Source organism: Acipenser ruthenus, unplaced genomic scaffold, assembly GCF_902713425.1.
Source record: "Acipenser ruthenus unplaced genomic scaffold, fAciRut3.2 maternal haplotype, whole genome shotgun sequence".
NCBI classification, from domain to species: Eukaryota; Metazoa; Chordata; class Actinopteri; order Acipenseriformes; family Acipenseridae; genus Acipenser; species Acipenser ruthenus.
In genome coordinates this window covers 66,954-79,168 of record NW_026707673.1, presented here as the reverse complement: position 1 = coordinate 79,168, position 12,215 = coordinate 66,954, and the positions used below count along the sequence as shown (strand labels likewise).

Below are 12,215 nucleotides of genomic sequence, written 5' to 3'. Positions count from 1 at the left end.
AGTTTCAGCAAGTTAAAGCTTATCAAGGGTTACCCACTGGCCACAAAAATGTGACGCCGGCCCTGCATTCATCACACAAATACTGTGAGGTTATTTAGCAATATTTTGTGTTCTATTAGTATGTCATAGGTTTCTAAATTGTGCATTTATTTGGCTTTAAGTAAAGGATTTGCCTTTAAAGAGAGAGCAGCTTCAAATGTAATTTGCTTTTTTGAATGTTTACATTGTTTACACTCAGTTTCGGGTTATGTTGTTCCAGTATGAGTTTGTCTGGAGTCTCTAGGGAATCCTAAGCGACAGGACTGAACAGCTTTCCTCATTCCAGTCAAATAATGGATACGTTTGCATTGTCACATTATTTGAATGGTAGGAGGAAGACTGTTCAGTACTAGCACTTCTCTAGACAAGCTCAAAACAGTTCAAAGCCAGGTAGGTGAAGATACAAATAATACTTAAACAACAAACCAAAATCTGATGGCACTGCGCATGGACAGTGTTACCTGTCCTGTGAACGTGCATCAGGGTGACGTGCTGTTTGTTTAAAGTACCACTCCTGCATCATTACCCTGTTTGTATGTTTTCATTTCCTTTCTTCTTTTTTCAGACCCCTGGACTACAAACACTACAAAGAAGCAGTTCAGCAAGTTGCATCTCATTCTCAAGGATGGAGTACGGTACGCCAAACATCCTTTTAACTTGTATGTGAAGCTTGAATCTGTACGGCCAGTAGGCTGTATTATCCCCCATGGGGTATACACAGTAGGGTGATGCCATCTGCAGCAGTTCAAGAGACAGGCCTTATGTCTGCAGTCAATATAACACTTACACATTAATATTCACTGCAGTACAGTGTATCTTTACTGTTAGTTTGAGGAGCTCTGTGGTGTTCTATTGAACTCCCTACCTGAGTTTTTTTTAATTAGTTTATTCTCAAATAAAAATACATTCTGTGCTCCTCCTTTATGATGTAGACGGGAGCCATAGGTACTGTAAAAGACAATGCAATTTGTGTTCCATCGTGTAACAAGAATGCAAGTGCTACTGTAAAGGCTTTCTGGACCAAATAGGAACCATCCCCATACTGCCATTGTAACCTGCTCCATGGTGTAGAGCAGGGGCCTCCAACCCTGGTACTGGAGAGCTACAGGGTCTTCTGGTTTTTGGTTTTCGTTTCAACCGAGCTCTCAGGAATCGTAGTCAAGATTAACATGTGTTCCAGATCTTTTTAGCCATTGATGACCTATAAAACCTGCAGGATTGCGGCTCTCCAGGACCAGGGTTGTTAGAGGGACACCTTATATTGAGGGGGCACTTTTACCTTTTAATTCTGCTTTGCTTGAGAGAATAAAATACATGACTGCCCTATTCTAGTTTTGAATATTGTTGGCTTTTTAGAAATATGAAAAAGAGGTTAATAATAATAATAATAATAGTATTTGTGAACAACATCACACATATTAATATTGTCTGCTTTGTAAATTTGTACCCAACGATATAGTAGTGGTTTAATATGTTGAGATACTTTTTCTGCCGAGTTCAGTCTCCCTATTGTTCACATGCATACAGTACAGTAAAACAGATCCACATATCATATGCATCCGGGATCCAGCTAAAAAAAAGAAACTGCCATCCAATCAGATTTTAATAAATGAAAAAAATGCTTGCCAAGAAGTATATAGATATTGATTTAAAAGCAAACCGGCATGTTGAAATCAGGAAACTGGAGAAAAGAAATGTAAGTGTGTGATTGTGGCCAACTATATAAGGGTTTCAATTGGTCCTTGATAAACAGCAGTCTACACCACAAACAAACAACCACATAATTGTGCACCAATGTCAGTCTCTTCTCCAAGGCCCTCCCAAGACTGTGTACAGCCTGTTCAGTTCAAGGTTGAGGTTAGCTGTTGGAGTAATGCAGGGGAATTTAAAATAGGACCCATGCCAAACATGACTGCTGTATAGTCAGGGTGACCTTCTACTGAGGTCTCTCGACATGGAAGCTCCTAATAAAACCTTTAATGGCTCAAATATTTCTGTTTTATTTATTTAAAAACTCAGTCAGGATTGAGTTGCAACAGCCATAAGCTTGGTGCGAGATATGCAAACGTGAAATATGCAAAAATGTGAAATTAGTTTTTTTAATAAGAAAAGTTTAGGAACTACTGTAGAAGAGTCTGTTCGGCCCATAAAGACTCTTCCTTTGTTGGCACACAGTTTACTCCTACTGAGGGGGATCTACTGTAGTAGCACAGAATCTATGTTCCTAGAATTTATAACTCGGGGGGGGGGGGGGGGGAGTGTGTCCTGCCTTCTGTTCTAAACTTTTACTCCGCTTCCATATGCCCTTGTGTCCTATTCTCTGTACTAATTTTGAAGTGGTGACTTTTGTAAGATTTATCTATACCATATCTATACCATTTGGAAGTTCAATCAAGTCCCCTCGTTCCCTTCTTTCTTCTAGGCTGGAGAAGTTTAATTAGTTTAACCTGTTCATAGCTCATGCAATTGAGTCCAGGGAGTACCCTTCTCTGTACCTTCTCAAGTGCAATGCTGTATTTTTTGTGGCGAGGTGTTTTGAAGGACCGAATGTCTGAGTAGTTGTTTTTGTCTCTCTTCCCCCCAGGTGTTGGTGCCTCTGGTGCTCCTGCAGAGGCTCCTGAAAGAGCGGACAAGGCAGGGCCAGCAGCCCCTCGGCCCCCTTCTGCAGCTCGGAGTCCAGTATCTGGAGGAGGCTGCGGCTGACTACATCATCCAGCAGGGCGGCTGGGTGAGCGAGGCCTTTCACTTACTGTCTCTGAGTTCACCAGTGTGCCAGCACTGTAACCTTGAGCCTCCATACACAGTACTTTCAAATTACACTTTGACAGGGTTTTTCTTTTTTCATTAACTTTTTATTTTTATAACATTTGCAACCGTTTCACATTTCAAAAATGTTTCAGGCTACCTAACAGGACGCTGCTAGTAGCCATTGAAGTACAACCAGCTTCAGTAAGGCTCCATTTTCAAAACAAATCGAAGACATCTGAAAAATGACTAGAACTCAATATTTTAGCAGTGATCCTTGGAATGATTGCAAAAAATCATAAAAGTTAGGGAAGTAAAATAAATACTGTCATTTAAAATTACAGTACTTTAGGTTAATTAAATATTACAAATCTTTCAGGTTTGTATATGTATTTGTATCCCCAGTGGGGACATGTAGTGGAGACGCCTATACATAGGTACATACGTCACTGTTCCATGTTTAAATGTTAAATTATTTACAGAGTCAATCCGGGGTTATATTTTCTGTCCGTCTGTGTGTACATGTGTCGCACTGTAATATTTGCATCGAGACAACTGCTGTTTTTATTGCACACGTTATCAAACTCTGGGCTTAGAAGTGGGTGTCCCTGTACATATCTATGTCACACTTACATTGTTACTATGTCTTCAGAACTGTTCATCCAATTGAATGAAACTTGACAGACTTCGTTCTTCAGGGTTTAAGACATTTGGCCACTTACTGTTGTGGATGAAACCCGGTCTCAGTCTCGAGGCCGAGCTCGAGACGACATTTTAAGGTCTTGGTCTGGGTCTGGGTCTGGGTCTCGGCACGTCGGGTCTTGGTCTGGGTCTGGGTCTCGGCACGTCGGGTCTGGGTCTGGGTACATTGGGTCTGGGTCTCGGTCTCGGCACGTCTGGTCTGGGTCTGGGTCTGGGTCTCGGTCTCTGCACGTCTGGTCTTGGTCTTGGTCTTGGTCTGGGTCTGGGTCTCGGCACGTCGGGTCTTGGTCTTGGTCTCGGTCTGGGTCTCGGCACGTCGGGTCTGGGTCTGGGTCTGGGTCTGGGTCTCGGCACGTCGGGTCTCGGTCTCGGTCTCGGCACATCGGGTCTGGGTCTTGGCACGTCGGGTCTGGGTCTGGGTCTTGGCACGTCGGGTCTTGGTCTGGGTCTGGGTCTCGGTACATATTTTTGTTGTGACCAACCAAGACCAAGACCAAATGTACCGAGACCAAACGTACCGAGACCGATACCAAACGTACCGAGACCAAGACCGAGACCAAACGTACCGAGACCGAGACCAAACGTACCAAGACAGAGACCGAGACCAAACGTACCGAGACCGAGACCAAACGTACCGAGACCGAGACCAAACGTACCGAGACCGAGACCAAACGTACCGAGACCGATACCAAACGTACCGAGACCAAGACCGAGACCAAACGTACCGAGACCAAGACCAAACGTACCGAGACCGATACCAAACGTACCGAGACCAAGACCGAGACCAAACGTACCGAGACCGAGACCAAACGTACCAAGACAGAGACCAAGACCAAGCCCAAACGTACTGAGACCGAGACCGAGACCAAACGTACCGAGACCGAGACCAAACGTACCGAGACCGAGACCAAACGTACCGAGACCGAGACCAAACGTACCGAGACCGAGACCAAACGTACCGAGACCGAGACCAAACGTACCGAGACCGAGACCAAACGTACCGAGACCGAGACCAAACGTACCGAGACCGACACCAAGACCGAGACCAAACGTACCGAGACTGAGACCGAGACCGAGACCAAACGTACCGAGACCGAGACCGAGACCAAACGTACCGAGACTGAGACCAAGACCAAGCCCAAACGTACTGAGACCGAGACCGAGACCAAACGTACCGAGACCGAGACCAAACGTACCGAGACCGAGACCAAACGTACCAAGACAGAGACCAAGACCAAGCCCAAACGTACTGAGACCGAGACCGAGACCAAACGTACCGAGACCGAGACCAAACGTACCGAGACCGAGACCAAACGTACCGAGACCGAGACCAAACGTACCGAGACCGAGACCAAACGTACCGAGACCGAGACCAAACGTACCGAGACCGACACCGAGACCGAGACCAAACGTACCGAGACCGAGACCGAGACCGAGACCAAACGTACCGAGACTGAGACCGAGACCAAACGTACCGAGACTGAGACCGAGACCGAGACCAAACGTACTGAGACCGAGACCGAGACCAAACGTACCGAGACCAAGAACAAACGTACCGAGACCCAGACCCACTTAACTACCTTTGGTTGGTCACAACAAAAATATATTGGTCTCGGTCTCGGTACGTTTGGTCTCGGTCTTGGTCTCAGTCTCGGTACGTTTGGTCTCGGTCTCGGTACGTTTGGTCTCGGTCTCGGTACGTTTGGTCTCGGTCTCGGTACGTTTGGTCGTGGTCTCGGTACGTTTGATCTCGGTTTCGGTACGTTTGTTCTTGGTCTCGGTACGTTTGGTCTCGGTCTCGGTCTCGGTACGTTTGGTCTCGGTCTCGGTCTCAGTCTCGGTACGTTTGGTCTCGGTCTCGGTCTCGGTACGTTTGGTCTCGGTCTCGGTCTCAGTCTCGGTACGTTTGGTCTCGGTCTTGGTGTCGGTCTCGGTACGTTTGGTCTCGGTCTCGGTACGTTTGGTCTCGGTCTCGGTACGTTTGGTCTTGGTCTCAGTACTTTTGGTCTCGGTCTCGGTACGTTTGGTCTCGGTCTCGGTACGTTTGGTCTCGGTCTCGGTACGTTTGGGCTTGTTCTTGGTCTCGGTCTTGGTACGTTTGGTCTCGGTCTCGGTACGTTTGGTCTCGGTCTTGGTCTCGGTACGTTTGGTATCGGTCTCGGTACGTTTGGTCTCGGTACATTTGGTCTTGGTGTTGGTCTCGGTACGTTTGGTCTTGATCTCCGTACGTTTGGTCTCGGTCTCGGTCTCGGTCTCGGTACGTTTGGTCTTGGTCTCCGTACGTTTGGTCTTGGTCTTGGTATCGGTCTCGGTACGTTTGGGCTTGGTCTTGGTCTTGGTACGTTTGGTCTCGGTCTCGGTACGTTTGGTCTCGGTCTCGGTACGTTTGGTCTTGGTCTCGGTCTTGGTACGTTTGGTCTCGGTACATTTGGTCTCGGTCTTGGTCTCCTTATGTTTGGTCTTGGTCTCGGTACGTTTGGTCTCGGTCTCGGTACATTTGGTCTCGGTCTTGGTCTCGGTACGTTTGGTCTCGGTCTTGGTCTCGGTACGTTTGGTCTCGGTCTCGGTACGTTTGGTCTCGGTCTTGGTACGTTTGGTCTCGGTCTCGGTACGTTTGGTCTCGGTCTTGGTCTCCTTACGTTTGGTCTTGGTCTCGGTACATTTGGTCTCGGTCTTGGTCTCGGTACGTTTGGTCTTGGTCTCGGTACATTTGGTCTCGGTCTTGGTCTCGGTACGTTTGGTCTCGGTCTCGGTCTCGGTACGTTTGGTCTCGGTCTCGGTACGTTTGGTCTCGGTCTCGGTACGTTTGGTCTCGGTACGTTTGGTCTCGGTCTCGGTACGTTTGGTCTCGGTCTCGGTCTCCTTACGTTTGGTCTTGGTCTCGGTACATTTGGTCTCGGTCTCGGTACATTTGGTCTCGGTCTCGGTACATTTGGTCTCGGTCTTGGTCTCGGTACGTTTGGTCTCGGTCTCGGTCTCGGTACGTTTGGTCTCGGTCTCGGTACGTTTGGTCTCGGTCTTGGTCTTGGAACGTTTGGTCTCAGTCTTGGTTTTGGTCTCGGTACGTTTTGTCTTGACTACATCACTGGAAACACAGTACACTAGGTGGCGCTGACTAATATAAAAACACTTAGGGTGATCTACTGTACATTAGGTCTATATTTAACTAGAAGGAAAGAGCAGCACCTGATGAACAGTATTAAAGTCATTACAAAAAGAACCTCTCAGAATGACAACAAATGTCAATTAATTCATTCATTATTTATGTAATGATCTAGATATGAATATGCTTAGAATTTATTTATATATACATATAAATAATACATTATATCCTCTATCACTATTTCAGTTGGGATCATTCTTATCTGATGCAGCAGAGCGGCAAAATTATTTCTGCAATATTTCATTGGAGTAGCTGCAGGGCTAAAAATAGCATCAGTGCACACAGATTGAATCTCATCAGCACTGAGGGCTGTTGGGGGAACACACCTGTGTGCAGATGCAGTATATTTGGTGTTTTGAGCAGGCCTTTCAAGGGTAGCTGTGCTTCACTGGGGTGTAAAAGTGGGTCTAGGGAAGCCCACAGTTTTACCATTAGACATGGATCGCTCGCGTAGCTTCCCCTCACGTGGATAGGTTTGTTTTTTAGGTCCTCATTCAATAAAGTGGAACCCTTTTGCACTGATCCGTTAATTTGTCTGTCACACTCTACACAGTGAACATGATAACTACCTTGGTTTTGCACCAAGCTTTTATCAAAGACTCCTAACTGCCTATAGATGTTTAGCATTGCATTTGACTGTAGTTCGATAACCTTTTTGATTTGTATACCATTTTTTTTTACCTTTCAGGTACTCTGCGGTGCGGTTTTAATTTCAGAGGGCTAGCATTACTGGTCACTTTTTCAGTTTATCTAAAACTGCACTGCCTGATAGTGCCCTCTGCTGGTGGAGAGGCTGTTTCAGTATTGTCTCTGCATGAACCACAAGACATTACAGAACTTGGTTTAATATCGGACGGTCCAAGTTTCGGAATGTAAAACCTATTTAAAAAAATAACACCCCAAAATCAAGTGCTTGTCAGGTAACTGTCAAGAACAATTTGAACGCCTTGCAAAATACAAAACCTCATTCAGGTTATGTTTATGAACATTTGGAATGAATTAACACCGTGGAAGACTTGCCATAACTTGTACAAGCTAAAAGACTACTATTTCCTCAATGGTAAATGCCAGGATAATGTCAAATGCTCAGGGTTACCTACTTGACAGTATAACCGTGTGTATATCTTCAAGGCAAATCGAGGTTTGTACATATAAGACAAGGCTGTGTCCTCATTGAGTCATTGTGTAATATCTGGGGTGGATTTAAAAAAAAAAAAAAAAAAAAGAAATGCCAGTACAGAAACAAGACAGATCCGACAGAAGCCTGCTAGTGAACCCTGCAGCTGTGTCCTCACCATAAACACACTCTCTCTCTCCTCTCTCTCTTGCTCTCCCTCTCTCTCACGCTCTCCCCCTTCTCTCCTCTATTATTATTATTTGTTTATTTAGCAGACGCCTTTATCCAAGGCGATTTACAGAGACTAGGGTGTGTGAACTATGCATCAGCTGCAGAGTCACTTACAATTACGTCTCACCTGAAAGACGGAGCACAAGGAGGTTAAGTGACTTGCTCAGGGTCACACAATGAGTCAGTGGCTGAGGTGGGATTTGAACCGGGGACCTCCTGGTTACAAGGCATTTGCTTTAACCACTGGACCACACAGCCTCCTCTCTCTCTCTCCTTGCTCTCCCCCCTCTCTCTCTCTCTCTCTCTGGCGCTCTCCTCTCTTTTGCTCTCCCCCTTGCTCTCCTCTCTCTCCTCACTCTCGCTCTCTCTCCCTCGCTCCACTCTCCTCTCTCTCTCCCTCCCTCTCTGTCTGCTTTGAGCTGCCTCACTTCTTACATTGCCAGCTTTAGAAACCTGCTTTCAGAGGATCCTTGTTAAAGAAGGGTAAGAAATGTCTGAATTCACAAAACAGAAGTAGATATATGCCAAAATGCATTATATAGAGTGAATACAGAATTAATATGCAGTATTTTTGTTTATCTACTTTACTGGAGGAGGGGTTGTTATATAAATTACTCTATAAATTGTGCAATTTATTCATGAATGGTCACGGGTAAAATTATTGTTGCGTTTGTCAGAATAAAATATTGAATTGCTGGAAGCGTCAGTTATGCAGGATAAACATTTAAGATCTGGATCAAAGTATTACATTGGAGGTGGAATGTGTTGTTTTAAGTGCATTACAGATTTTTATTTCATAAAGCATTGACACAAGGTTTTGAAGATGATATTGGTTGATTTAATTGGTTTTGAGATGACAGTTTTTATTAGGTTAGTTGCTGCTGTTTGTGCAAGTCATTGAGGAATGATTCTGATAATTCTGTTAAATTTTAAAGGTCAATATCATTCTAGCATTGTATGGTTAACTGGCATCGCTACAGTTGATAAAAGCATATTGCACATAGTAGTGCTATGTTTTTTTAATAGTGTGAAGAAACCAAAATGCTTTTAAGGTTGTGCTTACTGATTGGCTCAGAATACATTTTCTCTGGACAGTTCCCTTAAAGGAAAACAAATAAGGGATTTCTGGCATTACAGATCGTCTTTTAAAAAAATGGCTTGCTTAACCTGTTTGACCTCGTGGTTTTTTGCGTTTGAATTTTTTTTACAGGATAATCCACTATCGACGTATCATTTTGTATATATACCGAGCATAAAAAGAAACATATCACTATTATAACACATTTATTTTTTAAAAAAATAAGGTATGTAAATGATGGACATTGACAAAATGTTTTTGGTTTCTTTTTAATCACTCTATCATTCATCCTTGACCATGACTTAAAAATGAAGATACAAATATTTGAACTAGCTTGCACAAAATCTAGTATAGCACCCTAACAGTAGAGAAAAACCACAAGGTAAATTCTGAACAAAACCAAATTACATTGAAACAAAAACAGAACTGAAACAGTGCTGTAGTTGCTTTTCAGAATTTACATACTGTATTTGATTCATTTTTAAAAAGTTTTTAATATGATTGAGTTAAAGGAAAAGGCAGAAATTAAGTTGTTTATTTAGAAGGTAAAAAGTAGTTCTTAGAAATCCATGGAAGAATGATTGAATTAATTGATATACAGATCTCAATTTAGATGTATTCCCTTTTGAGTATTTAAATAAATAGTCCCTGGAAATGAATTTATACAGAATGTGTACAGTAATATTTACTATCGGTTGTGTGTGGGTACGTGTGGTTATCTGGTACGTGGCGATTTTATATTTGTTTGAAACAGGTTTGTAATTTCTCTTTTTATATTTAACCAAGTCTCTAGTGATCCCAGTGTGAGCTGACTGTCACACAGAGAGAATTTCACTGAGGGAGGCCAGGAGAGAAGATGTTAGCCTGTTGGGGCACAAAGGAGGTCACTGCTGGGGTGGGACTCATATTAAATTGTTTTTTTTATGCAGAGAAATGTAATTTAACCACAGATGAAGACAGTGGATTAATAATTCTGGCTGTGCCTGGGCCCTCTTTCTGAAAGCAGTTTTAGTTTTTCTAATACCTGGTTCAAAATTAACATACAGTATGGCCAGAAAAAGATGCAAATAAAGAATGAGGGTGATGGCTAAAAATATAACCAGCACACACTATGAATGCTTGTGCATTGTAATAAAAACTGATTTCACTGTTGTAAGTCTCTTTGACTTCCTGTCAATAATTGAATACTTTGAATGGGGTAGCAGAACTATTCAAACAAAATGTTTTCTTTCAACTCTGCAAGGCACACAGTTGTCTAGCACAAAGAAGGGACTCCAAAATATGTGAACTAACATGAAGAATGTGGCATTGTGAAGTGTGTGTCTTACTCAAGCTGTTTTCGATTGGAAAATGATTTAATAACTATTATTATTATCACCAGCGAATCCTCTAGCATGTCAAAGGCAATCAGAATTGCCCTAAGAGAACCTTAAAATACTGGTATATCTCAAAACACATACAGCAGTATCTTTTTAAATGTTGTATAAAGCATTAATGAATGTAGATGTTAGTGTTGCCATTCCAGAGCATTTTTAAAGTCGAACATCGGTGGTGTGCATTAGTGTAGAGCTAAACCTACAGACCCACTTCAATTTATGAGATACATACTGTAATTCAATCCAGGACAGTTTTACTGTACTGTAGCACCAGTCAAGATTTCCCTGGGTACCGTTTAATCAGTTATTTTGTTCCACCAACACTGAAAAAGATTTATATTTGATATAAGGAGATATTATGTAACCTCGGGTAGACCTAAATGAAAGAGCGCACATGCCTGTACTCCGGGTCTCTTGTTCTGAAATTTGCATTGCTGTCTAAGTGTCAGATTGCTCTGCTCTATTCCTATTCACAGACGAGTCAGAATACCTTTTCCATAATGTATGGTGCTGCTTTATTACCTCAAGGTAAACAAACGCGGCAACCTTCTGCTTTTTGTTTCTTTTCCACATCAAGCTAGCTAGGATCAAGGGGGGGCATGACTTGAAGTCTTTAAAATGTTAAAAAGAATTGACACAAACTATTACTTTTAACCCAAACAATTATTTTAAGCACACTACAGAAACCAGGACTCAGTTGGAGATAGACAGAAGGAAGGAGACACTTTTTCACAGTGAGTGGCGAGGGTATGGAATGTGCTACAGTACCTAGTTATGATTGAGGCAGAATCACTTAGATCCTTTAAGACCCAACTTGACAAAATTCTGAGCTTAATCAGCTACTAGGAATCGGACAAGCTTATATGAGCCGAATGACCTCCTCTCGTTTTGTACATTTTCAAATTGTCTTATGTTCTATCCATGTCTTTGTATATTTAAACATTCATTCTAATGCTGTATGTTTTAGAAGACAACTGAGCTACCTGTCAACTTCAAGCTCCAATTATAGAAGCAAAAAAGCTGTATGGCTTGTGGGCACAAGTTGAGTTATACATGGAGGTATTTCAAGAATCGGGTTTGTATGTGACTGTGTGTGCATGAGAGAAAGAATTGCAGTATGTCTTAATGCCTTCATGTCAGTATAAGTGTAGTTGACATTGTCTTGTGTGAGACACCTAGACAAAGGGAGCATTAGAAAATCAGTTGTAAGTAATCCTGATTCCTGGCGCAGAAGCATATCAATTAAAAATGGAATCTAGTTTGTTCAGAAGAGAATGATTAGAGAGATTTCTTTTTTTAAATATGCTGATGTGTATGGTATATTGAGGGCTTCTGATTTTCAGTTTTAACCGATAAAACACACCCTATGCAAAAGAAAATGAAATCGGTGTATAAACACTGGAAATGGTTACTCGGTTCATGTTTACTTGACCCCTTCCCCTGTGAAAAAAGCAAATAAAATACCTACCAAAAAAACCGTTGCCAGTGCAGTTGGGCAATGTCCCTCCTTCCTGACTTATCTTGCATTGATTCATTCTGAATACTTTAAACCAACCCCAACTACTGAGTGGCAGCAAATTCCTGCATTTCTATTGGAGGATTGAAAAACGCTCACAAAATTTATAACAATATGTTCTTGCTCGTGAGATTTTAAGTTATATTACAATAGGGAGTATTTACACGCTCGTGGAATTTAAAACAGAATTGCAGATTGTGGCGAAATGTAAAAAAATGCCTAAACACACAGAAACCCCAGAAGAATGT

At 42.7% G+C, this 12,215-nt stretch overlaps 1 protein-coding gene across 2 annotated transcripts in view; it reads left to right on the top strand.

Moving 5' to 3' along the window:
- LOC131728028 (bcl-2-like protein 13) overlaps positions 1-12,215 on the top strand; it is a 41,398-nt gene that overhangs the window by 16,945 nt on the left and 12,238 nt on the right. For both annotated transcript variants that reach the window (XM_059019235.1, XM_059019236.1), the window contains exons 5-6: positions 605-674; positions 2,624-2,767. In XM_059019235.1, the coding sequence (XP_058875218.1) occupies positions 605-674; positions 2,624-2,767 (214 nt within the window). The remainder of the gene's footprint in view (positions 1-604; positions 675-2,623; positions 2,768-12,215) is intronic.